Below are 26944 nucleotides of genomic sequence, written 5' to 3'. Positions count from 1 at the left end.
GTCAACCCTGAGTGAGTAGGTGGGGACCCAGACATATTGATGTAAATATAGTCTGTTCAGAAATTATAGTGCCTCTCATAGAGCTTGTAGGTGAGGCAGGAGGGAAATGGGTCGGTAGCTCTTCGGGGATAATGGGTCTTTGCCAGGTTTAGGGATTGCAACCACTTCGGCCTTTTTCCAAACAGAAGGGATGGTTTTCTGTGCTATGCATGTGTTCAGCATCCCCACAAGCCAGGTCCTTGCGTTAGGTCCCAGGTGCTGTATAATTTCTGCCAGTAGGCCATCAATCCCTGCTGCTTTTCCGGGTTTCAACTTTCCCATTGCAGTTTCACGTTCTTCTAAGTCGAAGGGTTTGGTTTGAGGGCTGGCTGATTGTGGTTGGTCTGATACCACTGTGCGATGGTAATCTATGTGAGTCGGTGGCGGTGTTGGTTACAACTGTTGGCCACCAGTTGTGACCAAGACCGCCACCGACCCACAGGAGAATACCATCGCACAGTGGTATCAGACCAACCACAATCAGCCAGCGCTCAAACCAAACCCTTCGACCTAGAAGAACTTGAAACGGCAATGGGAAAGTTGAAACCCGGAAAAGCAGCAGGGATTGATGACCTACTGGCAGAAATGTTACAGAACCTGGGACCCAACGCAAAGACCTGGCTTGTGGGGATGCTGAACACATGCATAGCACAGAAAACCATCCCTTCTGTCTGGGAAAAGGCCAAAGTGGTTGCAATCCTTAAACCTGGCAAAGACCCATTATCCACAAAGAGCTACCGACCCATTTCCCTCTGCATCACCTACAAGGCTATATGAGAAGCTGCTACTCCAACGCCTCGTTGCCACTCATAGATACCAAGCTGACTAAAGACCAAGCTGGTTTCCGTCCCAGCCGCTCCTGTGCTGGACAGAGCTCAACCTCACCCAACACATTGAGGATGGGTTTGAGGGGAAACAAATAACTGGAGCAGCATTCAGAGATCTCTCTGCTGCCTACGACACTGTCCAACACCGCACAATGGTCAGGAAAAGCCTCCTCAACAACAGGCGCTCCTATGTCCAGTTAAATGACCAGAGGAGTAAATGGAAAGCCCAAAAGAACGGCCTCCCACAAGGTAGCGTGCTCGCCCCCCTCCTTTTCAATATCTACACAAACGACCAGCCACTACCCAATGCCTAATGCCAGCGTTTCATCTACGCCGACAACCTCTGCATTACGACCCAACAAGCAGACTTCCAGAAGATTGAGTCTGTCCTTGAAAGTGCCCTCCAAGAAATGTCAAGCTACTACAATACAACCACCTGAAACCCAACCCATCAAAAACCCAACTATGCAGCTTCCACCTGAGGAACCGAGACGCAAAAAAAGAACTGAGCATCACAAACTCTCAGACCATACCCACCCCATGTAACTTGGAGTTACACTGGACAGTTTAACGTCATGCCCAGGACGAAAAGTAATAGAGAACACCAACATGACAAACCCTACACTTAAACCCTCTATATTTAATTAAAAAACAATTCTGGACAGGAATCCTGTATTGCAGGGGTGCCCAAAAGGTACATTGTGATCTACCAGTAGATCAGGTAGACCATATGGCATGCCCCTGTATATAATCTATCACTTGAATTAAGGTGACTTGACACCAGCTCAAATGTTGCACACAAACATCAGTAGCAAAAGTACAAAGTTATTGTGACAGTAATAATTGCTATAGTGTGTGTTCAGTAACAGGAATATTCCTGTCTCTCCAGCTCTTTAATAAATATAAAAGGGTTTAATCAGGAGTTGTAGTAGCCACAGGATAATCTAAGCGGTGGATATTGCTCTTGTCTTCATGTCTTTATGTATGTCAATTGTGTTGTTTGTGTTATGTCAAATGCGTGTATATGTGTTCTGCATACTTGGCTGCTGTGTTGCAAGATAAATTTCTGAACTGACAATAAAGTACCATATCATATATATCATATCGTCACCTTATTAAACTAATGGCCTAAGTAATCTTTTGGCCTAAATCACCACCTGGTGATGCTGGCCACCTCTGGTAAAATCGCCCAAGCCCTAATGTAAAAGGCCTTCAGTTACACCCTATTCAAACAATGGCCTATGTCAAGAGGGAGACTTAGGCCATATTATTTTGCCTAAGTCATAATAAAATGTGACTTAGGCCATTTTAACACACCTTTCAAAATGGGAGTGAATGGGACTGAATGGGAGGTACTGTTACCATGGGACTGATAGAATGGGAGTGAATGGGACTGAATGGGAGTGAAAGGTAGGTACTGTTACTATGGGACTGATACTATAGGAGTGCATGGGACTGAATGGGAGTGAATGGGTGGTACTGTTACTATGGGACTGATACTATGGGAGTACATGGGACTGAATGGGAGGTACTGTTACTATGGGAGTGAATGGGACTGAATGGGAGTGCATGGGAGTGAATGGGAGGTATTGTTACTATGGGACGATAAGATGGGAGTGAATGAGACTGAATTGGGAGTGAATGGGGTGTACTGTTACTATGTGACTGAATGGGAGTGAATAAAAGTGAATGGGGAGTGAATGGGACTGAATCGGAGTGAATGGGAGTGAATGAGAGGTACTGTTACGATGGGACTGTCACTCCCATTCAGAGTGAAAGGGAGTGAATGGGAGGTACTGTTACTATATGGGACTGTCACTCCCACTCACTCCCATTCAGAGTGAATGGGACTGAATGGGAGTGAATGGGAGGTACTGTTACTATGGGACTGTCACTCCCATAGTATCAGTCCCATAGTAACAGTACCTCCCTTTCAGTCCCATTCACTCGAAATTCACTCCCATTAACTCCCCTTCAGTGTCAAATGTCTTTGTGCTCTGATATTATTTTAAACACTCTGAGGCTGACCCTAAACCATGGTCAATTACAAATAATTGGAATAAAACATTTTGCCTAAGTCACTTACTGCAGAAGTAATTTGGCCTAAATAACGTTTATAATTGCCTAAGTTAAAATGGCATGTTCAGATATTGGCCTAAGTCATTTTATCCTTACATGTTACATGATTGACATACACCTTTATTTGTATGTCAAGTCATATTTTTTCATATTTTTTGGAATTGAAATAATTTTAGAAATATAATATAGGCCTATTCTACATTTGGCACAGTTTTCTGTGTTTCCTGAAAACCTTGAAGGCAATTAGTTTAATAAGGTGACGATATTTAAAAAAAAAAAATCAGGTAGGTGACACATTTTCAGCCAATCAGGAGAAAGTAGCTATTTATGAGCTTATAATGTTCCAGTTCTAATTTTGTCTGTTACAGTCATTACAATTCCACTTGTTTAATCTGTATCCTGACTGCGTTCCTGATTGGATAAAATTGCAGTTTCAGAAAATGCTTTTTCTGTTTAACAAAAAGCTGGAGAGACCGGGAGACCTCTGTTACTGAACAAACACTATAGCAATGATTACTGTCACAATATAGAGCTATTTAACACAATATAGCAATGATTACTGTCACAATATCTATTTAACACTGTTACTGAACACACTATAGCAATGATTACTGTCACACTATAGAGCTATTTAACACTGTTACTGAACACACTCTATAGCAATGATTACTGTCACAATACAGAGCAATTTAATTTAGGTAACCAAATGGACCCCAATAGTAGATCTTTACACTCTCAATAGTTCAATTGTTGTTAAGCATCTGCTTAATTTCCAAAAAACTACACAATTAGAGAATGTAGAAGATTGCTACTTTTGATCCTTTGATTATGTAGGCTCGAGGATCGTTTGCTTTTGCCTGAAGGCTGGCGTGCTTTGATGACGCAGTGTTGTGATGCGCCAGTGTTGGCTGTGATCAGTTGTTGTGGGGATTTATAATAAACGGAGCGACCGGTGGCGTTCCAATGATAAACTCCTTGTCATCTATCCTTAAAGAGAGTCTAAAGCCTGCATATTCTTCTAGCTGCGGCCGGCGATACAATTATATAATGCTGATTGTAGCATAGCCATAGTGGTTAGTGACTGAGCTTTGTTAACATGAGTGCCCGAAATCGTTTCCCTCCAATTTCAAAGAATGTTTGTTGCTTCCCGACAATTTTCACAATGTTTGTCCTTTTACATACCAAACAATACTCTATTCACCTCTAGTCGATTATTTATTCAGCATTTGAGCCACTGACCACCATTGTGAGAGTCTATTAATGTGAAATGGTAGTCCGTGGCTCAAACATGTTCACTTTTGAAGTTACTTGTTGTGTTTATATATGTGAATACTACTCTTCAAAGCCGTGTTCCGGTAGTCGAGTGGGTACTGTCGACGTTAATGTAACGTTGGTCACGGGCTACTCCCCGTCCAGGACTGAGAGTGTGTTTTCTTCTTACAAAAGTTTTTGCATCTAGTAGAGGTCCATTCAGTATCTGAGCCACTGACCACCATTGTGTCTATTTATGTAACATGGTGGTCCGTGGACCTCGACGCAAAAGCAATTGTGTTTGTTTGGTAGAAAAACACTCTCGACGGGGAAGTGAACTCAGGCCCGGTGTTTATAAACCGTCGACGGTAACCATTCAGCTACTGAAACACTGTTTTACAATTTTGTAGAAACATCATATATAAACATCATAACAAGTAATTTCATAGGTGATAGACGTTTGAACACAAAAACAACAACAGCGTTAAGTAGTAAATAACATACCTGCTCCGATGGTGACGTGGCACTTCCAAACAAACACTGACCAAACTCGGCTCCACGCGTCTCTTCCGTATTTAAGGGTGCCGGCCGTCACTTCCTTCCGGGGTGAGGCCACGCCCGCGAGAGAAAATATATGACGTGGAACTTCCTGGAATAGAATCCGGAAGTGGCTGACGTCACAATTTAAATACACAATACAGAGCCCGATCTCTAACTTGGCAGTGTCCTTGGTGGTGTACTGGACTAGTCATCTGACTTAGTCTTAGCCTCTTAATTTTGCCGGTTCGAACCCCGTTGGTAATTTTCCTACAACACGGACTGCTTGTTTTTGTGAGGTTATGGTTAGGTTAGGGCTAGTTTGACATGCATTAGACTGCGGACCCCCATTTAGTGGCATTTCTATCTCTGGGACCCCCAGCCAGTAGCCTAACGGGGGTCCCCGCACACCAGCAACTGACAGGTAGGTAGGCCTACTGGGGGGTCCCCGGACACCTGCAGCAACTGACAGGTAGGTACTGCATGGGTTCCCCGGACCCCCCAGTCTGTGACTCACTGTGCTATTGTAGGCTATAGGCCTATTGTTATTGTCTCCACCAGGCCGAAGGCATGGGGGGAGAGTATGTTTTGCACTCCGTCCGTCCGTCCGTGTGTGTGTCGGTGAGCAGCTAATCTCGGCCACCGTTAACCCGGTCGATGCCAAATTTTGCACACACACTCCCTGGATGCCAACGATGAACCTCTGCCCCAAACTTTCCAGAACGGCCTGTTATAGCGCCACCAGGAGGCCGCTTTGTGCAAAACAAGTTTTTGCACAGTACACCTACAGATTTTGTCCAAACATCGCGCAAATTGGTACACAGTCTCTCTAGAGCCATTCAACGAAACGGGTCTTTCAGATTTCTCAGACTCCATCCTGATTGGTTAAGATTGGCTTCCAAAGTTCACAGGAGTGCTCAGTTTCAAACAAAATGCTGCAAATCATGAACACATCGCGTGATTTCCGTGAAATTCTGCACGCACATTCCCACTATAGGCCGAGGAAGAAATGCCGCATGAACAATTTCAACTCAGCCTCAAGGTGGCGCTATAACTGGCCGAAAAGTGTTTTTACCTCTAACTGCACGGATCTGTGGATAACTTTGTATGCCAACTCCCTAGTTTACTTTTGTTGCCCTTTTATCCAACCACCAGATGAAGGCAAGCTGCAATGTCCCACATTCCTATCCTGGTGGAGACCTGTGCCCAGAAGGGCACTTTTTCTAGTTTAAATCTGCAATTGTTCAAGACTGTTAACCAACAGCAGCATTCATTGTTCAATGTTCATACACTCTTTAAAGATGTCCATAGCTGTCACTGACCTAACACTGACGTGACCAGCCCCCTTCTCCCCTCTTTGGCAATGGCATACACTAGGTGGCAGTGTTGTTCTATCATCCAGTGGCCTATACAGACCAAGTAGTCAAAGTCAAACTAGCTCACTTTGACCTGAAAGTAAATGTAACTGATTTTTTTATTCCCTTACAGAGCTGTGTGTGTGGCTGGCTGGCTGCCTGGGTCTGAGCAAGAAAACAGCATGGTTGTTTTCCACCACCTGTGCGCATCCTAACACACACAAACACACACATATTAACTGTATATATGATGATTTTCAGTACAGTACAGTACAACCGTACAACTGTTTCGGATGCGGGTGGCCTGCCGGAACCGGGCCGGCACCCTGCGTGCGTTCCTGTGGGTCTTGATATGCCTGTGCCATGACTATATATGGTAAGCCAATTTGAACATCAGACCCATATCTCCAAAACTGTTACTTTTCAGGATTCAAATTCAAAAGTAGCAGATCTACAGGCAGATGTCCTACCTTTGATGTGTATGTGACACTGTAGTATGATCAATGATAGTATGATAATCAATTAAACTTAACAGTTAATAATTAATCGTTAATTAATCAAAAATTATGCAGTTTTATCATTGGGTGGTTTTCTGTGAATGTAATACTGTGCTTGCACATGTATGGCTGAGGAACGCACATACAAAGATGCCATTGCCTGGCTCTGTATCGTCAATGGTCAAATAAATATTTGATTAAGGAATATGATATGCCTTTACTATTAATTCTCTATATCAGCAAAATGTAGATTTTTATGTTAGACATTGAGCCCGGGAAATTAAGATTATCACATATTTTACAAAAACGCTGCTTAAGCTTATCAAAACGTATTAATTAATGAATTATTTGATAATTCCCATCCCTAATGTCAATAGCAGTACACACTAATCAACTAGAGTAGTACTGTCTGAATACCAGAACCCATATACCCCACATTATATTATTCGTTATTCATCCAGAACTGGGCACGGCTCCATTTGGGCAAGGGGGGCTTTAGTACTGTCTGAATATCAGCAATTGTCACGCCTGGCAAATACTTTTATTAAGAAAAAAGGTATGAAAATACAAAAAAATATTAAAATATGTAAAGCAAGTAGCCTATAAACATTCTTTATACAACATTTTGAGATTGGTCCACTCCACACTAAACAGAATACATTAAAACATCCTGTGATAATACTTGCTGGCTCAGTAACATAAAACAATGGACCTGTATGTCTCAATTAAAAAAAACAAAAATAAATTAAGTGCCATTGCGGAGCCTCCTCTCTCCTGGCTCCTTGAAAAGCAAATTACGCTGATTTCCTGGGGTCACTGCTGGAGGACGGAGGCGAGGAGACAGAAACACAAGTCCAACTTTGGACACAGACTGGCTGACATTATGCAACGTTAAACAGAGGTTAGGTTCAGAGGAATTGAAATACTGTATGCAGTCTACCAATCAATGTGAGACAAAAAGGCATACGATTAAACTGTGGCTGGTGAAAATTAAATGTAAAGCACCAGTGGGTGTTAATTGATAAGATAAGAGACAATGTTTCCCAGGAACATTATTCGAGCTGCTGTTGTCTTGGCATGTCAAGCCAGTTAAGAACATTGTGACTGCGGAGACTATGGGTGTGTTGTCAATGTAGAGCGGGGGCTAATGAAGTTTGGGGGGAGATATATGGGTTCTGGGTGACTTGACGTCATAGCTTACAGCTGGCACAGAGTCACTGGGGCTTACCATTGTGGGCTGGTTGATTCTGAAATCAGAATCAGTAAACTGCTGGCTTGGGATGTCATAGCTTACAGCTGGCACAGAGTCACTGGGGCTTACCATTGTGGGCTGGTTGATTCTGGAATCAGAATCAGTAAACTTCGGGCTAGTGGGAAAGCCTCGATAGGCTCGCACCAAAAGCTTTAATTGTGCAAACTTGTCTAGTTTGAGGTTCGTTATCGGTTCACTAGAGGGCAGTTCTTGGGCTTGTTTGGCACGAGACAGGGTGGTGTGAAGGTCGGGCTGTGACTCACATTCGGCCAGCAAAGAATCTATGAACCAGGGAGTTGACGCCTCAGTAGATGCAGCTGAGGCTGGATGTGTTGGAGAGCATTCAATGTTCTGCTCTAATTCGGTCTCACGTTGCACTTGTGAAGGCTCACAGTGCAACACTTGAGAAACCATAGTTGTAGGTGTTGATGTGGGTTCTACTTTCACTCTGACCTCTTGGTTTTGGGGAGAGGGACACTGACTGGGCTCTACTTTCACTATGACCTCTTGGTTTAGAGGAGACTGAGTGGGCTCTACTTTCACAATTACATCTTGGTTTAGAGGAGTGGGACAACGAATGGCAGTCGATGAAATGTTCAAATAAGGACCTGAGTGGCCATCACAAGTGGCAGTGGCACTGCCATCGAGAGACTTTGAACTTCTTCTCCGTTTGGCCATCTCTGCATCTCCATTCGATGACACATAATCCAAACCATGTTTCACAGCATTTGTCATTTCTGGAGAGAGGGGGAAAGACAAATATATTAGGAAGGATACAGTCACACACCCAGAGACAAAATGTAATTCATAAGCATGTCAAACATTCCTTCCATAAAGCTATGAATGCAGCTGCTCTGTTACAATTAACACATTTCAGCCACTGAATAAAACAATTAAAATATCACATCCGTGTGAACTGAGGGGTGCTCTTATCATCATACGTCATCATACATCATCTCATTCTGGCCAATTACAATTTGTGTCCTCACTTTTGTCTTCAATGTTTTGTGTTTACACTTTTATCTTTTGACACAGACCCTCAAAGCTGGACATAGGAGGGGCAAGTTCAAAAATAAAAACAAAAAAGTTCTGAGATACAAAAAAATCAAGATACAAACTTTGAATTACAACGGAGAAAACCCCCCCACAATTTACAATGTCTATATTTAGTCAGTTGTGGAGATGAGCATTGAGGCCACCAAAACACACTAATTACGTCAACTAGAAAAGCAGTACCTGCAGAAACTGAGTGAGCTCGCTGAAAACCCACAATGTATATGATGTACAGTAGAGAACTCCCCGATCCAGTGAGGATGGATGGTGACGCATTCACTGCCGCCCCAGGATGTGACAGAGGTTTTAATGCATTGTTATAGCAACCACAGATAGCACTGTGGTTCTTTATGTGAAAGATCTGACCCAAATTTGAACTAGATTTCTAACACAAAGTGAGCCCTTCAAACCTGAACGCTTAACCAGACCAAGCTGGAGTCTGCCATCATGCGTCCATTCAGTCAAATATCTGAACAACTAAGTTACTATTTTAACACTGTAATGAGTATTGTTGGCATCACACACCTGTTCTATGCGAGTTGTGAGCATCCAGAGGCTCTGGGATCGGCTCCGCCTTCACCTTGGCTAAATTGACCGGAGTCGTCTCAATCAGACTCTTCGTCAGACATACGCTTTCTTTGTTGTCCGTAGCTTCTGAATTGGAAACAATGGTAATAAGATTATGAACTTCAAGAGTGGTCACTAGCTGGAACATTTCCATATCTGTATGCACTGCAGACGTTGGTTCTAGTATACCTTGATCTCCGCTCTTGTCTGCCCCTTTTGACCTGGATAACTAGTCTAACATTGTTTTAAGCTTGTCTGTAGATGGAGAGGTTCTCACCTGGTGGTTGTTGGTCAGCAGGTGGACAGGAGGAGGTCACATTCTGTTGTCTACGGATGTCCTCCAGTATGTGGATGCCTACAGACAATCAATCCACTACAGTTACAACAGCACACATTCAAGGATCACAACTGCGATCATAGACTTGGATGTGTATTGACACCATTATGGTACATTCAAACTTGTTAGGTAAAAAGGAAAAAAAAATGAATAAAACGGTTAGGAACTACTGCACCTTCATTGAATTCAGCCTCTCGGACACGAAGATATGAGTTCTTGTCAAGCAGTATAACCTTGACAAGAGAAAACATGACAATAGGCAAAACGTAAATAGCATTATAGTGAACTCCAAAATGACATCTAAATTAAACTCCATCAGACATATTTTCTTCTCTGCATTTGTATTCTGTATGCAAATATTAGTGCTGTTAAAAGCTGATTAAATTACATTACATATCTTTAAAGTAAAGTAAGTAAACCTGTAATGCATAATAGCCAAAACACACAATGGGTCGCCATGCAACTCCTTGCAACCAAACGGTTGCGCAGTAACAATTAATATGGTTACCTCAGCATCCATTTGGTAAAACCTTTCCCGTTCGGCTATTTTGTTGATGGCCATCTCAAAGGCATCCTTCTTATCTTTGTCCTCCCACCTGTCTCTATTCCTGATTGCAGTCATTATATGGGGGAACTCGAACTCCTTAGGACAAACAAACATACAGAAGACATTTCAAACAGCAGCTCAACATGGCCACTGTTCCACTCTCATATTGTGAATGTTTAAAGCCTGAGTGACAGACTAGACACAAAAAGACCAATTCGTTTTTAACTGCCGTTTTCAACAGGACACACTGGAGGCGTCAAGTTAGTGCATTAAAACTTGTGAGTGGACATGCTTTTAGAGCACAGTTAGTGGACATGCTTTTAGAGCACAGTTCTATGCATGCGCAAACATCTGCACCTGATGTGCAGGTGTTTGCGGGCCTCTGGCCCGCTCATCACCGCACTCACTCAAGCGGCTTGAGCTGTGACAACGGATAAAACCGTGCAAAAGAAGACCTACACCACGAAATGTTAGCCAACTAGTGCCATCCCCTTTCTAAGCCCTAATAACACATACACACAGTTCTTCACTTTTGTTCGTAAGTACTGGAAAGGCCACTGACCATATAGTTAAATCGGTGATCGATGCTGATGATGTGTTCACAGATGTGTTTGAGTTGGACAGTCTCTTGGCAGCTACGACACATGTAGAATGATGGAAAATTTGGAGATATCTCTCCACTCCGGCACTCCAGCACCGAGCTCAGACCTGGGGAAAAAAAATCACAAATCTTTTCAATTCAATTCAATTCAATTCAATTCAATTTTCTTATAGTGTCAAATCACAACGAGTTGTCTCAAGACACTTTACAACCAACAAAGATCCACCCAGAGCAAGCAATATTGCGAATTTGCGACAATGGCAACGAAAAACTCCCCTTTAGGAGAGGAGAAAACGTCAGGCAGAACCCGACTCTGGGGTGGGTGGCCATCTGCCTCGACCGTGTCGGGGGGGGGGGGGGGGGGGGGGGTAGAGGGAGAGAGAGAGAGATAGACAGAGAGAAATAGACAGAAATAGACAGGTGGGCTCCGTGGAGGGGTCTGGTCCACATCTGGTCGAGCTCTGTGAGGCCGGGTCCAGAGGATTTTTAGTGCATGAAAGCAAAAATAAAAATAAGCTCACCTATGACATTCTCTCTCTCTGCTTCCGACAGCTTCACATATACGAAACTCGATACGTGGCTTTTCACTGTGAGTGACAGACAAATTAAATTAAACACAACTTCAATTAAATTAAAATTGTTTGGAAAATAAAGACAGCAACTCAATCCACACATACCTTGGGGCAGCGGTTGCAAAAAAGGCTGCTGGTGTTCACTCTCTGGTTCCGAGAACGGCCGCCTGTCTGGACGTTCCAGTGGCTGCTGTGTCTCCTCTAGTTTGATGCTTCTGCTCTTCTGCGGTTCTGGGTCCCGTGGTTGTATATCAGGGTGTTGAGGTGCTTTCTGAGTCGTACCAGAGTACTGAGGAGCCAAGGATTGTGTGTCACAGTCCTGCGGAGCCTGGTGCCATGTACAAGGGTCTGGAGGAGCCTGCTGCCATTCCCTGGAAGTCTGAGGAACCCCTTGTTGCTGGATAGAGTCCTCAGGAGCCACTGGCTGTGTTCTGATGTCCTGAAGAGACACTGGCTGTGTCCTGCTGTCCTCAGGGGTTACTGGATGTGTTCTGATGTTCTGAAGAGCCACTGGCTGTGTCCTGCTGTCCTCAGGGGTTACTGGATGTGTTCTGATGTTCTGAAGAGCCACTGGCTGTGTCCTGATGTCCTCAGGGGCCACTGGCTGTGCCCTGATGTGCTGAAGAGCCACTGGCTGTGTCCTGATGTCCTCAGGGGCCACTGGCTGTGTCCTGATGTCCTCAGGGGCCACTGGCTGTGTTCTGATGTGCTGAAGAGACACTGGCTGTGTCCTGATGTCCTCAGGGGCCACTGGCTGTGCCCTGATGTGCTGAAGAGCCACTGGCTGTGTCCTGATGTCCTCAGGGGTTACTGGATGTGTTCTGATGTTCTGAAGAGCCACTGGCTGTGTCCTGATGTCCTCAGGGGCCACTGGCTGTGCCCTGATGTGCTGAAGAGCCACTGGCTGTGTCCTGATGTCCTCAGGGGTTACTGGATGTGTTCTGATGTTCTGAAGAGCCACTGGCTGTGTCCTGATGTCCTCAGGGGCCACTGGCTGTGCCCTGATGTGCTGAAGAGCCACTGGATGTGTCCTCAGGTCCTGAGAAATCTCTAGCTGAACATCCCAGCTCTGTGGAACTTCTGGCTGGGTGTCAGGGGGTAAGGCATGAACTCGTGAGGATTCTGAGCCACTGGCCAAAGGATCTGGGCTTTGATTTGTTTCATTACCTATGGACGAGAGAGAAAAGGGACGGTCACGGAAGTGATAGTTGGTGGATGAGTGCAAATAAACAATGGTCAGAAACGGCTGGAGATTAGAAACTAATATGGGCTGACAACTAAACAAACTAACTTTTTTTAAGCTTTGCGTCCATTAGCCTATTCCTTAAATACCTTAGTGCCACAAACCTTAGCTGGACCAGAGCTCAATGTGTTGCAATGGGATCCACCGATTCACTCAGTGAATCCCCACCGCCTAACCTGAGTTCCTCCTCATGCTCCCATCTGGTCCCTCTCGGGCAGAAACGATGTACTCTGATCAAAATGCTGATCGGAGTGATATGCGGCCACTAGAGGCGGGATCAACGCGAGACTGATGACGTATTGAAGCGCTGCCACAGCACAAATGTAAACACAACCTAACAAGACTACAACTCTAAATTATTATGGAGAGATCAGATTTTTGTCCCGCTGCTTCCAGTTCCTCGTTTCTGCTTGAGAGAGACCAGATGCAGGCAGGAGGGGGGAACTTGTGAACTCAATACTGTCGCAATCTGGCGGAGTCAGGTTACCCACCGCCCCCATTGGCTGAAAAGCAGCCAGCATCATGGCGTTTTGACATGGTTGAGAAAAGCCATTTCAGCTCGTCTTTAACATTATGATTGGTTTGTAATGTTATGACATTGTATGCAGGTCAGTACAATTCATGTGTGACAATATTTCCATCAAATCCTACATTCTTGATGCATTTGTTGTTTTCCATAGGGATGATTAATATGTATTCTTTTGGACAACTGGAAAATGATTTTACTTAAGGTCAATTCTGGGTCCTACACCCGATGAATCTTACCGAAGGAAGAGACATGGTCACGTGACTGGGCTGCGCCATGACACTTTCATGGACAATTTCATGGGAGACAAATCTCACACCGGAAGTTCAATGAATACATGGCATGAATAGAGTAATGAACAATGAACAAATATTATGAAAAGTGAAAGTGATGAAAGTGTCCATGAAAGTGTCTTGGCGCAGCCCAGTCACGTGTCCATGTCTCTTCCTTCTGTAAGCTTTCTTCCTTACACCCTGCGAGAGTAACCTCTGAGAGGTCTTCTAGCCGTTTGCCTGCATACAAAGTTGTTGTCTTGGTTTGTTCAAGGCTGAATTCAGTTTAAGTCTTAAGAAACTGTGAGGTTGTTACATTTACCTAGACTTGCATGGCCAGACTTGAATCTGATGGTGCAAAAAAAAGACAAAAAAATGCTCGCTGCGCATTAGTGATATAGCCTGGCCATGCGAGGCTAACATTTACCATCAAGTTGATGTGAAGGTTCATATAAACCAGTTGACATGTCCTGGTCTTTCAGGCTCTCTGGTTGAGGATCAGTTGCAGAAGGTGAATCCTGTGATCCTCTCTGCTGTATCAAGATGGCTTTTATTTTAGCCAGGGCTAAAGGAGAAAGAGCACAGCAACGTGTTAGACACTGTTGTAGACCAAGGTTATTGTATATTGTAGTTAACAATATCTAAGACTAAAAGGAAAACAAAAGAGAATACATTGCTCTTTGTTCTTTAATGGTTAGTCTTCTGCAGGGATCTATATCTATTAAAAAGTTGAATCTACAGTACACAACACAATTTTATACAATATGTGGCGGTCCCTGCTTCATCTCTCTCTCTCTCTCTCACCTAAGGGGCTGAAAAATGTTGAAGACCCCTGCTTTAAGGTTTGTATACGACACGCTGTCCTCTTGGCAAGTGCACAGGGCTTTACCTTTTGGTATTTTTGCAGTAGACAGCTCTTCGTATTCGTCAGCAGTCCAGACTTCCACTTTCTATGCAAAGATAACGAGACATTAAAGGTTTTATGACATTCATTTTCATTTATTTTTCTTTTTTCTTTTAGGTTTTATGACCTCAATTACACCCAAAAAACCTGAACTCTGAACATTCAATGGATTTTCTGTGGTCTGAAGTTTTCTTTGGGGTTTGGAGGCCTTTTGAGCTACAATGAAAACAGGCAAAACAGTGAAAACAGTGACATCTGCTGGCAAATCCCATTGATATATATGGGATTTGCAGTAAGTGATGTCACTTACTGCCGGCAAATCAGAGCACCTGTTTGAGCCAGAAAACCCCAGACCACAGAAAATCTACTGAATGTTAAAAGTTCATGTTTTTTGGGTGCAATTGAGATTAGAAAACCAAAAAAAAATAAGAACAATTCCAAAACCTTTTTTTTAATGTCACAATCCCTTTAATCACATGGAAATCTGCAAACATGTCTGCCCATTCACACCGGCTGAAGTTGTACATTTTGTGTGCCTGTGTAGTAGTGAGGTAAGTTGGAACCCCAGGGATCCATGAGCATGTTCCAGTGGGGCCCCAGACAAATGAGTAATTTGCACCCAGGAAATAAGTGACCCAGGAAATAATTCCCCATGCATTTTTCTCATAGACGTTTCAAAACGTATTTATTTCAAGATCTGTAAGCCTTGGACAAAGCCAACTTGGAATCATGACAATAAACACAATATTTTGGGCTGGACAAATAGAAAGAATAAAGTGTTAACTTGTACCCTGCCCTTTTTTTCTTCTAATTATTTGTTCGGCCCAAACAATTGTGTTTGTTGTCATGATTTGTCACAATCCGAGTTGGCTTTGTCTGAGGCTTACAGGTCTTTAAATAAATACTTTTTGAAACGTCTATGGGGAAAATGAATGGGGAATTATTTCCTGGGTCCCTTGTCGTTCTGAAAGGGGCTGCGACTGCGACGCTCTATAACTCGATTAACTTCAAACGATCACAATGCAAACTGTGTATGAGTGACTATTCTAACAATCCAAAATGTTTATATCACCACAATGAATATATTACTTTTTAAATGAGAAAACTCCTGATGTTAGTCACCTTCGGCACGTTGTCCGTTTCTCTCTTGTCTAAGTCGGTGACAATCTTCTGGAGCTCCGAGTCTGATAGATCCGAGGTCAACACCGGGCACCTTCTCTTCTAAATGCATCATTCAGAAGATACAGAAAACCACCTCTCAATGTATAATTCAGAAGATACATAACATACATGTATAGTACATAACATGTTTTCCTAAAACTCTGCAGCATCATATCAATGTTTAAATCACTCACCACGTAGTTTTTCTCATGTGCGGGATCGGACACGTGCTGTCTGTAGGAAGGCGGCTTGATCTTGCACAGCAGACAGAACAATGTAGACCGACCACAATGCATGACTGAAACCATGAACTTCATACCTGGAGAGGTTCACAAGCCACACACACACAGGTGTCTGATTAAAGGCACGGTAAGGCAACAATTACCAGGTTTAACCCATTTAGACCCGAGTTAAAAACATTCACTTTGAAAGAATATATATTCAAAGATTTGCGCCACATTTTTAATAGCAGACCTACAAGCTCGTAGCGCGCTATGAGCTTGTAGATGTAGATGAGCTTGTAGATGTAGAAAAGAATCATTAACATGGTGAATCACATCTTGATCATCAAGATGTGATTCACCAAACACAGAACGGGTGAACTTTTTTTTATTATTATATTGTATTACAGCTCTAAGGTATATTAATGACAGTAAAATGTTGAACATGAGTGGTTTTGCCATTCCATGTCTCTCCAAAGTTAAATTTTCGCCACTACTGTTGGAGCAGCCATAAACTAAACAGGTTTGTCCCGATGTTCCGGGGCATCTTTGTAAAGTTAGTGTTTAGAGTGGTGTTTTTCACCACAGTCACCTACAGGAAATAACATGGCTGCACGCAGGGCACTTCTCTGTGGATTTGTCTACAATACTGCAACACAATTGACAATAGAAAACAAAAGTTAAATGAAAAGGTTATACTAACCCACTGCAGGTCTATTTATTGTGGATTCGGACAGCCTTGTATATTCGGGGCTGCGCTCACAGGTAGATGCAGGATGGGTTTTGGTAACAGTTGCAGTTTTCAAAATGGTTTCTGAGTCTTTGGTGGCGACTTCGACTGTGGGGGTAGCTGCAGTATCACAGGCCTCTGGCTCTGTGACATTCGGGCTGGAGGTGGTGGCAGCTTCACCCGAAGCACTCGTAGGATTAGAATCAGTTTCACTTATCATTCTCCAGAGAGTTTTCGCTAATTCTGAGAAGGCTGGAATTGTATTTGGTTGAGAGGTGGCTGTAGATGTAGGTTTGGAGATGGTTGCGTTGGATCTAAACATGGGTGGAGTTGAAATGGGGATGTGTGCAGGGGGTTTGGAGATGGTTGTGGTGGATTTGAACATAGGTGGAGTTGAAATGGGCATGTATGCAGTGGGATTGGAGATGTCTGTGGTGGATTTGAACATGGGTGGAGTTGAAATGGGCATGTATGCAGTTGGTTTGGAGATGGTTGTGTTGGAATTGAACATAGGTGGAGTTGAAATGGGGATGTATGCAGTGGGTTTGGAGATGTCTGGGTTGGAATTGAACATGGGCGGAGTTGAAATGGGCATGTATGCAGTGGGATTGGAGATGGTTGTGTTGGAATTGAACATAGGTGGAGTTGAAATGGGCATGTATGCAGTGGGTTTGGAGATGTCTGGGTTGGAATTGAACATGGGCGGAGTTGAAATGGGCATGTATGCAGTGGGATTGGAGATGGTTGTGTTGGAATTGAACATAGGTGGAGTTGAAATGGTGATGTATGCAGTGGGATTGGAGATGTCTGTGGTGGATTTGAACATGGGCGGAGTTGAAATGGGCATGTATGCAGTGGGATTGGAGATGTCTGGGTTGGAATTGAACATGGGCGGAGTTGAAATGGGCATGTATGCAGTGGGATTGGAGATGTCTGTGGTGGATTTGAACATGGGCGGAGTTGAAATGGGCATGTATGCAGTGGGATTGGAGATGTCTGTGGTGGATTTGAACATGGGCGGAGTTAAAATGGGCATGTATGCAGTTGGTTTGGAGATGGTTGTGTTGGAATTGAACATAGGTGGAGTTGAAATGGTGATGTATGCAGTGGGTTTGGAGATGTCTGTGGTGGATTTGAACATGGGCGGAGTTGAAATGGGCATGTATGCAGTGGGATTGGAGATGTCTGTGGTGGATTTGAACATGGGCGGAGTTGAAATGGGCATGTATGCAGTGGGATTGGAGATGTCTGTGGTGGATTTGAACATGGGCAGAGTTGAAATGGGCATGTATGCAGTTGGTTTGGAGATGGTTGTATTGGAATTGAACCTAGGTGGAGTTGAAATGGGGATGTATGCAGTGGGTTTGGAGATGTCTGGGTTGGAATTGAACATGGGCGGAGTTGAAATGGGCATGTATGCAGTGGGTTTGGCTGTGGTTGCAAGCACATTGGAGTAACTTGTAACGTGTTGGTTCGTTGCGGTTTTCAACGTTGATTTGGACGTTGTGGAGGAGACTTTGTCTTTGGGGGTAGCTGCAGTATCACAGACTGCTGCGACAGTCAGACTGGAGGTGGTGGAGGCAGGTTCATCTGAAGCTTTAAACGCAACTCCTTTAGATGTATGTGTGGAGACGGTTGCGGTCGATTTTAATGATTTGGAGATGGCTGGAGTTCTATTAGAGAAGGTTGCAGTAGATTTGGGCATGATCTTTGTGGAATGGCGGACTGTTGTACTTGGCTTAGAAGTGGTTGTGGTGGATTTGGACATGGCTGGAGTTGCACTGGAGGTAGTCTGAGGCAGGTGTGACTTGGCTCCGGTAGATTTGGAGATGGCGGATGTTTCACTGGAGATGGTTGCAGTCGTTTTAGAACTCATGGAAAGTTTTGAGTTGGTTGCAAATTTTGACTTGGTTGCAAGCACAGCGGATGTTGTTCGTCTACCATCAGTGTATGATTTGGCTGTGACAACGTTGCCTTTAGAAACAGTTTGGGCTGCATCTTCAGTTGGGCAGCTATTGGGCAGTTCAGATGGTTCAGCCACAGACTTGGACACAACGTTCATTTTAGGAGAAGGATTATTAAAGATAGTTTTGCTTGTGCCGTCTGCTTTCGAAGGGGATTTGTCAGTGGCTTTCAGGTATTGTCTTCGTGGAATTTTACCCCCCGCCTCTGGCCTGGTGTGTTCACTCCTGTGCCTTTTCCTGGCCATCCTGGTCTTTGTTTGGTTGACACTGTTTATGTCTCCTGCTCCGTCTCCTTCTTCTTTGGTCCTCTTTCGGGTCTTCTCACAGGCCGATCGTCTTTTTGCCATCCTCTGCCTCAGGCCTGACGTGTTCGCCCCTCCGCCTTTTCCCAGGTGCGCTGCTCTCCATTTCTGAGCTAAGGTCTCTCCCGACCTTTGACACGATGTCCTCGCTAGTCGTGCCCCTTTCCGTTTCGGCCTCTTTTCCTGCATCACCTGTTCTTTTCCAGGCCTTGTCCTCCTGACTCTCGGAATGCTGTTTTCTCCCCGTCGACTTAGCAGCCGCACCCATTTCCTGGTCTTTATCAGTACCTGGCTTCTTCTTGACTCACTCTGGACATGTTCCATGAGTTTCACCAGTCTTTCATGAGTGTTTTTTTTCCTTCGCTTTTTCTTTTGTTTTTTTGTACTTTGTTTCAGAGTCTCTCTGTCCACACTCGTGCCTGTATCCGAGGTGTTCTGAGCGGGACACTTCCCGCTGTGTTCATGGAAACGGGAATCTGCCACAGGCACTGCTTCCGTCTCCACTGCAATGGGTTGGAGTGGAGTGCGATCATTCACATTGTCAGCATCTCTCTCAGGATTATTGGTCATTTCGGCACGTGTGCCAATTCTAAAGTCTTTGTCAACCTCCTTCAGAGTTTCTGTAGGGACTGAGAAAAAATAAGAAAATCTTTAAATAAGGCATAATAAAGCAGGGTTAATCAGATTATCTTTATGTCATGTTTGTGCCGTCGGTGTATCAGTGCCTGCCTGCGTGTATGTGCTATATAAATGCACCATTTACCATTTGTTTTATTTACCAGCCCAAAACATTTGACTTGGCTTACCGAGTTTCGGTCCCTCTGGTAAAACAGGAATAAGCTTCCCATGTCCCTCTCTCTTCTTTATCCCTTTCAGCGTCTTGACAGCTGGAACACATGTATGTGTAGGTAATAAGACACAGATGATATATTTTACACCATGAGGGTCTAGACCCTCCAGAAAAACGTGTTTAAAAGTCCTTGATTATGCTGGCTAAGATCCTTGACTACGCAGGCTAAACTCCATGATTTTGCCATGAAATATGCAGGTTATTATGTGATTTTATGTGGTGAAATAGTTGCGAAATATACGGGACGTTTACGTGATTATGAGCCCTTTGTGAAAGAAAATTACCCCTGCCAAATCTGTGCCATTTGGCCGATTATGGCAGTGATTCTCTTGTCCAAAAAAGGTGGGGAAAAAGTGTAAAATGTACAACTAGTTGGATTCAAACTACAAATATTAGTGGACTGTCACAGAAATGCACACAACTTCTGAATAGATTATTAACATAAAACCACAACACTTTGAAGTGTGAACCCAGGAAGAAGTGGTTAACTCACCATTTCCATATCCTCCCCAGATGGGGCTGTGATATGTCACTTTCTGTAAGACAGAACATGGAGAGATAGATATACACATGTTGACCTAGTGAGCCAGGCTCCATCTCACTAACCAACTACGAGAATTTCAATCCACTTTTGCCACTGTAGTGTACGTGATGTGTAGTAGGTACCTGTATACAACCAGTGGAGTGGATTTCTGCTGCCTGCTTTGCCAAGTCCAGCAACTTCCAAATAGGGGTTTTCTGTGCTTTAGATTCCAGTGAGCCTGGGTGGGCTTTTTGCTGCAACGCGCACACGCACACACAACACACACCGCACACACACTATAAGAGTCTAATAAAGTGTCTTATTTCAAAGTTGACTAATGATCTATAGAGGGTACAGGGTATGCACAGTGGCAAATCGAGTGGCACAGTGACTGGCAAAGTGTGTTTAATCTCGTTTAATGCAATCAGATAGGACTTTTCTATTTGGATGTATGGGCTGTTTGCCACTCAGTATCCGCGTTCCTGCATAGTGTGAGTGTGCGATGCAAACTCAACACATGTCCCAGACTACTGCTTCAACACCTAGCCAATAACAAGACACAGGCTGCTGAAAGGCTTTGTCTCCCAGCTGTCTTTCTGGTGGGCAGTCATTGACGGGCACAAAAGCCTCAAGTTATTTGACCACAAGGCCTCCACACTATTTTATCCAACCACACTTTTCTTAGCACTGCACTCGTTCATGTTTGTTGCAGCTGACCTTCGGCAACGGATTTCATCGTTAACCATGATGTCACAAAAGGAGAAACGTGGCCATTTTGAGGACGTTGTTGTACTCACCAGAAACGCTTTGATGTGTTCAAAGCTGAACACGTGGCAGGAGAACTCATGTTCCTGCAGCATCCTCTCACAGAGTAAACACAAGGATCCCGATGGCCCTCTGTCAGTTTTGTAATGAAGCATGAACTGCAGACCTGGTAGGGAAAGAAGACGTGTACAAAGACAATTTACACAGAATCATGAGACCACTGATGACCCACCAAACAGTGGGTCGGGAGTCCCATATGTGGGTCGTGGACCAATTTTTATGGGTCATGGGTCGTGACTCGTGACGCGAGTTGTTTTTAATTTCAGAGGCTTAAAACAAATCACAGCTGTGTGAACTGAGTGGTGCAACTCCGTGTGGGGCCATAAGCTCTCAACATTTTGCATCGTTATAGGTATAAGTATAATAATGAATGGCCGTGCTTGGTGTGGACATCCCCTTTATGTGGCTACAATACTCACCCAGCTGAGGAGATGTGTCTCTGCAAATGTGTCTCTGCAGCTCATCAAGTGTGACGATGTTTGGAACTATACGCACAAAAACAAGAACATGTCATAGTGAAACACAACCATTACTAAGCTAATGAACTATATTACAACTATGTTATATTAAAATCACTACATATATTGGTACAACAAAAATACTTCTTTATTTATTTGTCTGACAAGGTTTCAAATCAGCTGATGAAAATCCACAGGATGGAAAGTTAAACGTTGTGTGTGGGCTCCATCTGTCAACTGAAGTATTTTTTAGCCCAGCATCCACCGGTCGATGTGCGTATTCATCTACGTCCTCTCAATATTAAAAACTAACCTGCATGTTGCCAGTCTTTGCAGAAGTGCTCATCAAGAACCTTGCAGGCTGTCAACAAAATCATTAGAAACCATTAGTCACAGTCTATAGCACTGGTTCTCAACCTTTTCTGGCCCAAAATAACCTTAACCCCTTAACGGAAATTAAACATCAAAACATTAAACGCCATTGACATTGAAGGGAAAACTTAAGTCATATGTTAACGAGCAAATCGGTTAACCAATCACATGCACTTGGCCAATAAGGGACCACCTTATGTAGCAATGTCAAATGTACGCCAACATAAATTGATGTACGATGACAAGAGCTGTTTGTGATATTATTAATGTTATAGTCGCGTACATCGTTCTAATGTTATATTATCATTCAAATAGTAGTGTTTTGCCATTTGAAATAGCACCACGGCCCACAGGCTGAGAAGCACTGGTGGACCTCTCTATTATAGGGGCAGCAGTGGCTCAGGGGTAGAGTGACCGGATGGCAACCCAAAGGTTCCCAGTTCAAACCCAGGCTCCCCCTGAGTCGAAGTGTCCTTGAGCAGGTTGGTGCCTTGCATGGTTTCCTCTGTCATCGGTGTGTGTGTGTGTGTGTGTGTGTGTAATGCACAATCTCTGTAAAGCGCCTTGGATAAAGGCACTATACAAGTAAGACGCGCAAACGCGGAAAGCGAACGCAGCTCGTAAATGGCAATAACAACAATTAGAATAAATTACATACTTTTTTAACGTTTTCTTTTTAAAGTTCTCTTTTTTGTGTTTTTTTAAGATTTTATTTTTAAGTTAAGTTTTTTGAAGTTAATTGTTTTTAAAGTTTTTTTTTAAGTTAAGTTTTTTTGTGTTTTTTTAAGTTTTTAAGATTTTATTTTTAAGTTAAGTTTTTTGAAGTTAAGTGTTTTTAAAGTTTTTTTTAAGTTACGTTTTTTTGTGTTTTTTTAAGATTTTATTTTTAAGTTAAGTTTTTTTAAGTTAAGTGTTTTTAAAGTTTTTTTTTTAAGTTAAGTTTTTTAAGTTAAGTTGTGTGTGTGTGTGTGTGTGTGTGTGTGTGCGTGTGTTTTGTGTGATACAGCTGCGCCCTCTGGTGGCGGGCGGGTGGTGTAACAGCGGGACAGACACACACAGACATGATCTGCAGGGTCTCATAGTTAGTGCTCACTGCATATTTTTAAGTTAAGTTGTGTGTGTGTGTGTGTGTGTGTGTGTGTGTGTGTGTGAGTGCGTGCGTGTGTGTGTGTTTTGTGTGATACAGCTGCGCCCTCTGGTGGCGGGCGGGTGGTGTAACAGCGGGACAGACACACACACAGACATGATCTGCAGGGTCTGCATTCGCAATAAATTGTTGCACATTTACCATTTATTAGACCTCTCTCTGTTAGCCTCAATGCTGTGCATATGATGACAATCCAGTACTCACCAGTGTCGTAGTTTTCACTGAGCTCCCAAAAAATCTTGCTTGGGAGATCAATTATCTGAAAATGAATAAGTAAATGAATAAATACAATTATCCAGAAGTGGATAGAGTGGATTATTTAATTCATACAATCATATAATTTGGAGATCTGAAGGTCAGAGGTCCTTGACGAATGACTGAGAGCTTCAGTCATTGACCGTTTCCCACGACCCTCTACCTACCACATTTGCCGAATTTTGTGGAAAGTGACAGCACAGAACTGCCAAAAGTGGCGGAAGAAGAAAAAATGGTAGAGAAACAACAGGGGCGAAGCCTTCGGGCTTAATAAATATTAACATAATAAATAAAAGTGTCAAGTATTACAACACTCGTTATAGCCCAGCCTTACATAATTACTTTTCAATGTGCCTTGTTCACCATTTTACCTTGATCATCATGTGTCCAGGTCCTTGAGCGTTCTCCTCCTCCCAGGCCAATGATTTCCAACACTCATTCGGCTTCCAGGCAAATGGTAGTCGTGCAGGACTCTGGTGCATCTACAGCACACATCGAATGAAATAAATAGAACAAATATAATGGTATTATTTTACCACTATAACGACAGCGTATGAATTGAAATATGAATCCATGCTCAGTTGGTAAAGGAAAGGAAAGGTACTATGTTTACCCAGGGTAACTGGACTAAGCTCAAGAACTTCAGCGGTGGTAATTTTAACGTGCCGGTCCGGGGATACGAACTAGCGACCTTCCGATATCAAAATATAAAATAAAAGGCGAAAGCCGCAAAAAAAACATTTAGGAAAAAAAAAGAAAACTACTCAAAACTACAAAAAAAAGTGATGTAAGGATTCCCTTAATTGTTAGGTGGGAGACCATGGAGATGAAAGTAGCGCGTAAGACAAACAGTAAGGCTAAAATGAGGACAGAAGAGATCCCGGAGATTCTGAACGGCATGTCAGAGAAGCAACGCTGTCCTACTCCTCCAGTCCAGTCCGTTCAACATTCTGTGCAGTGAGTACGTGCAGTGAAAGATCACCCTCCCAACGGGCTGCCAATTAGCCCTTCGCTAAGTCCCTCCCCAGCCCGTCCTTGTCCAATAGGCACGTTGGCAACGGCCACTAAGAGAGGAGACATAAGCTTTCCTTCTCACCCATTGAGATGCATGTTAAATGACGGGACTTCTCCATATAAATAATCACTCATTTCAGTAGCAAGAGCTTCAAAATGTCTTCTAAATCTAGTCAACCAGGCCTGCAGTAGGCTATGCACTGGACAATTGCACATGACAATTTTTAAAAAAACTAGAAATACGAGGAAATGTTAGAGGGAGAAACAGTATCCAACTGAATCAACTTAAACGACTGTCCGATGGTTTTCATGTAATGCACGGTAAGACTACAGTGATTAGTATTATTGCCATCACCTGGGTGGCTCAGTCGTGTAACTTTCCTGACATTAAGCCGTGTATGTGTTGTGTTCAACAACAGAGCCATGCAAAATAACATTGACAACTTTCTGATGGGAATCGCATCCAAACAGAAAAGAAATGACTCACCAGTGTCTGTCTGATGTGTGATGAATCACATAGATGGGCTGTGAACTCGGAGGCACGGAACGTATCCTTACAAACCAGGCACATGTAACGAGGCATCCTATTGGCTCGGGTGCTGCAGACGCAGGCCACGATATGAAGAAGACCTATTCCAAAAGACAATTTGTGTTTGAAACCGTGGAAGTAGTAACTTTTCATTGCACGTTAAAAAGAAAAATGACAATGTATGGAACTCTTGATTCAACATTATAACGATAACATAATGTAGCACAGCTCACCGATGACTGGTTCATCCCGCTGCTTTTTCTTGATGTACTGGCATTCGTTCATCAATAGATTACTGAAGGAACCTAAAATAAAAAAAACGTTCAATTAAGCATTACAATTTACATTCAATGACAAACGAATGTATATGACTATATGACCTATGTTTGTTAGTTTAAAGACCTAGTGAAATGAAAAGTAGGGGCATTTCATTCTGTAGTTTCACTAGGTCTAAGTGCCAGGGACGCAATCCCGACGTCTTTGCAATGGGTGCCAAAGACGACAAGACGTAATTTCAAAAACATTTTTTATTTTTTTACTTTTTTTTTAAAACATCCTCTCTTTTTTTATAATGGGAGAATTGGCACTCAGAGCCTAAACTGGTGACCACCAGGTGTCGCTGAAGGAGTTTTAAGCAGCACAACCCAACATGTAGAATAGTAATAAATCATACCTGGTTCATACTCCTGTTTATCTGCTGTGATTGTAGAACAGAGGGTTAAGAAGATGCATTAATGTCAATAACTGTACAGTACATGTGGTTAACATCAGACCATTAACAAGAGTATAATACTTTAATACCTTCCAATTCTGTCTCAAAGATTTTCTTCATTTTCTGTGGACGGACGGACAGACAGACACACACAGATAGACATTATTGGGACACATTTCAGCCAAGTTCTGTTCAAGTCAATTGGTTAATCTAACTTGTGCACATATGATTATGAAAACAATATGGCTAACCTGTTGGTGTTCCCCTCCTTTCACATGAGCAAAGTATTGCAAAGTAGTGTTGAACATTACACCGCAGACCTGATCGAGAGTCAAAATGAGCGTCATCTGTACAATTATCTTGCAGTACAGTAGGTTGTACTTTATAGAGAAGAGAAAAGTAGTGTGGCGATACCAAGATTATATGGAGATGAGAACAGAATTGATATTCACCTGGCAGTTCACTACGCAAGACGTAACTGGACGATTTGCTGTGCAAACAAAAGAAAGAAAGAAAAACAATGGTATGCAGATGTTAAACAGAGCCAAATGGTAACTTCAGTCAGAGAGATGGTTTAACATCACACACAGTCTTGCTAAATTTTGATTGGCTCAAGACTAGGCATGTAACGATACACTCAACTCACGATACGATACGTATCACGATATGAGGTTCACGATACGATTTTTCACGATATTTTCAACACAATGATTTTCCAGACAAATTACCTTTTTTTTTAAATGATTTATCTTCCCCCCAAAGCTTTTTTCACAATTTTTATTTAACTACATTGCAAAGATAATTGCCTTCCTTGATGTATTAATGAGCATCAATAACGACCATCACCTGGGCACAGACACAAACCAAAATCATGTGAATATGATGGAATATGATTACAGCTGACATTTCTTATCACACACTAGCCCACCCTAAAAATCGATTATTTTTAATAAATCGATACATATTGTCGGGATATAATATCGATATATCGCGATATACGATATATCGTTACATGCCTACTCAAGACAAAGATGATTCCTCGTCTTTCCTCATTGGACGTAACTGAAACACTAGCCTGTTCTTTGAGGAGGCTCCCAAAATCCAATCCACTCAATAAAACAAAAATTAAAACAATGAAAATACAAGGAAAAAGTTTAAAACACAAACTAAAATCAAATCAAATACCCAAGAACCATACTGTCCATAAGGAGGAGACCAGTAAGTGTGCATACTGCTGCGAATGCAAGTTTACCTCGTGTGGTTGTGCTGAACGCAGACTGGTGGTGAGGTGCCTGTGACTGCGAGGGGTAGCAGACAACCAGGGGTGTCTGCGACTGCGAGGGTCCCTGAACAACCAGTGGTGTCTGTAACTCCAGAGGTCTGAGAACAACCCTGGGCTCCTGAAGAAAACAACCCATCAAA

The 26944-nt window shown here is 43.1% G+C and overlaps 1 protein-coding gene across 2 annotated transcripts; it reads right to left on the bottom strand.

The window, feature by feature from the left end:
• Window positions 1-7127: 7127 nt before the first annotated feature.
• On the bottom strand, window positions 7128-17396 carry LOC310867512 (uncharacterized protein). 2 transcript variants are annotated; one of them, XM_083777626.1, is made up of 13 exons: window positions 16545-17396; window positions 15815-15939; window positions 15582-15680; window positions 14445-14505; window positions 13983-14120; window positions 11620-12681; window positions 11464-11529; window positions 10904-11049; window positions 10303-10437; window positions 9970-10027; window positions 9735-9812; window positions 9416-9544; window positions 7128-8574 (listed from the first exon to the last, which is right to left on the bottom strand). In XM_083777626.1, exons 1-13 carry the CDS (start codon window positions 17332-17334, stop codon window positions 7730-7732), a joined length of 3732 nt encoding a protein of 1243 aa, XP_083633752.1. In that variant the 5' UTR covers window positions 17335-17396; the 3' UTR covers window positions 7128-7729. The 2 variants fall into 2 exon arrangements, with proteins under 2 accessions (XP_083633752.1, XP_083633753.1); XM_083777627.1 differs by having other exon boundaries at window positions 9416-9541.
• Between the last annotated feature and the right edge of the window lie 9548 nt (window positions 17397-26944).

Source organism: Protomyctophum parallelum, assembly GCF_964188405.1.
Source record: "Protomyctophum parallelum genome assembly, chromosome: 1".
NCBI classification, from domain to species: domain Eukaryota; kingdom Metazoa; phylum Chordata; class Actinopteri; order Myctophiformes; family Myctophidae; genus Protomyctophum; species Protomyctophum parallelum.
This window is presented reverse-complemented; position numbering and strand designations above follow the sequence as displayed.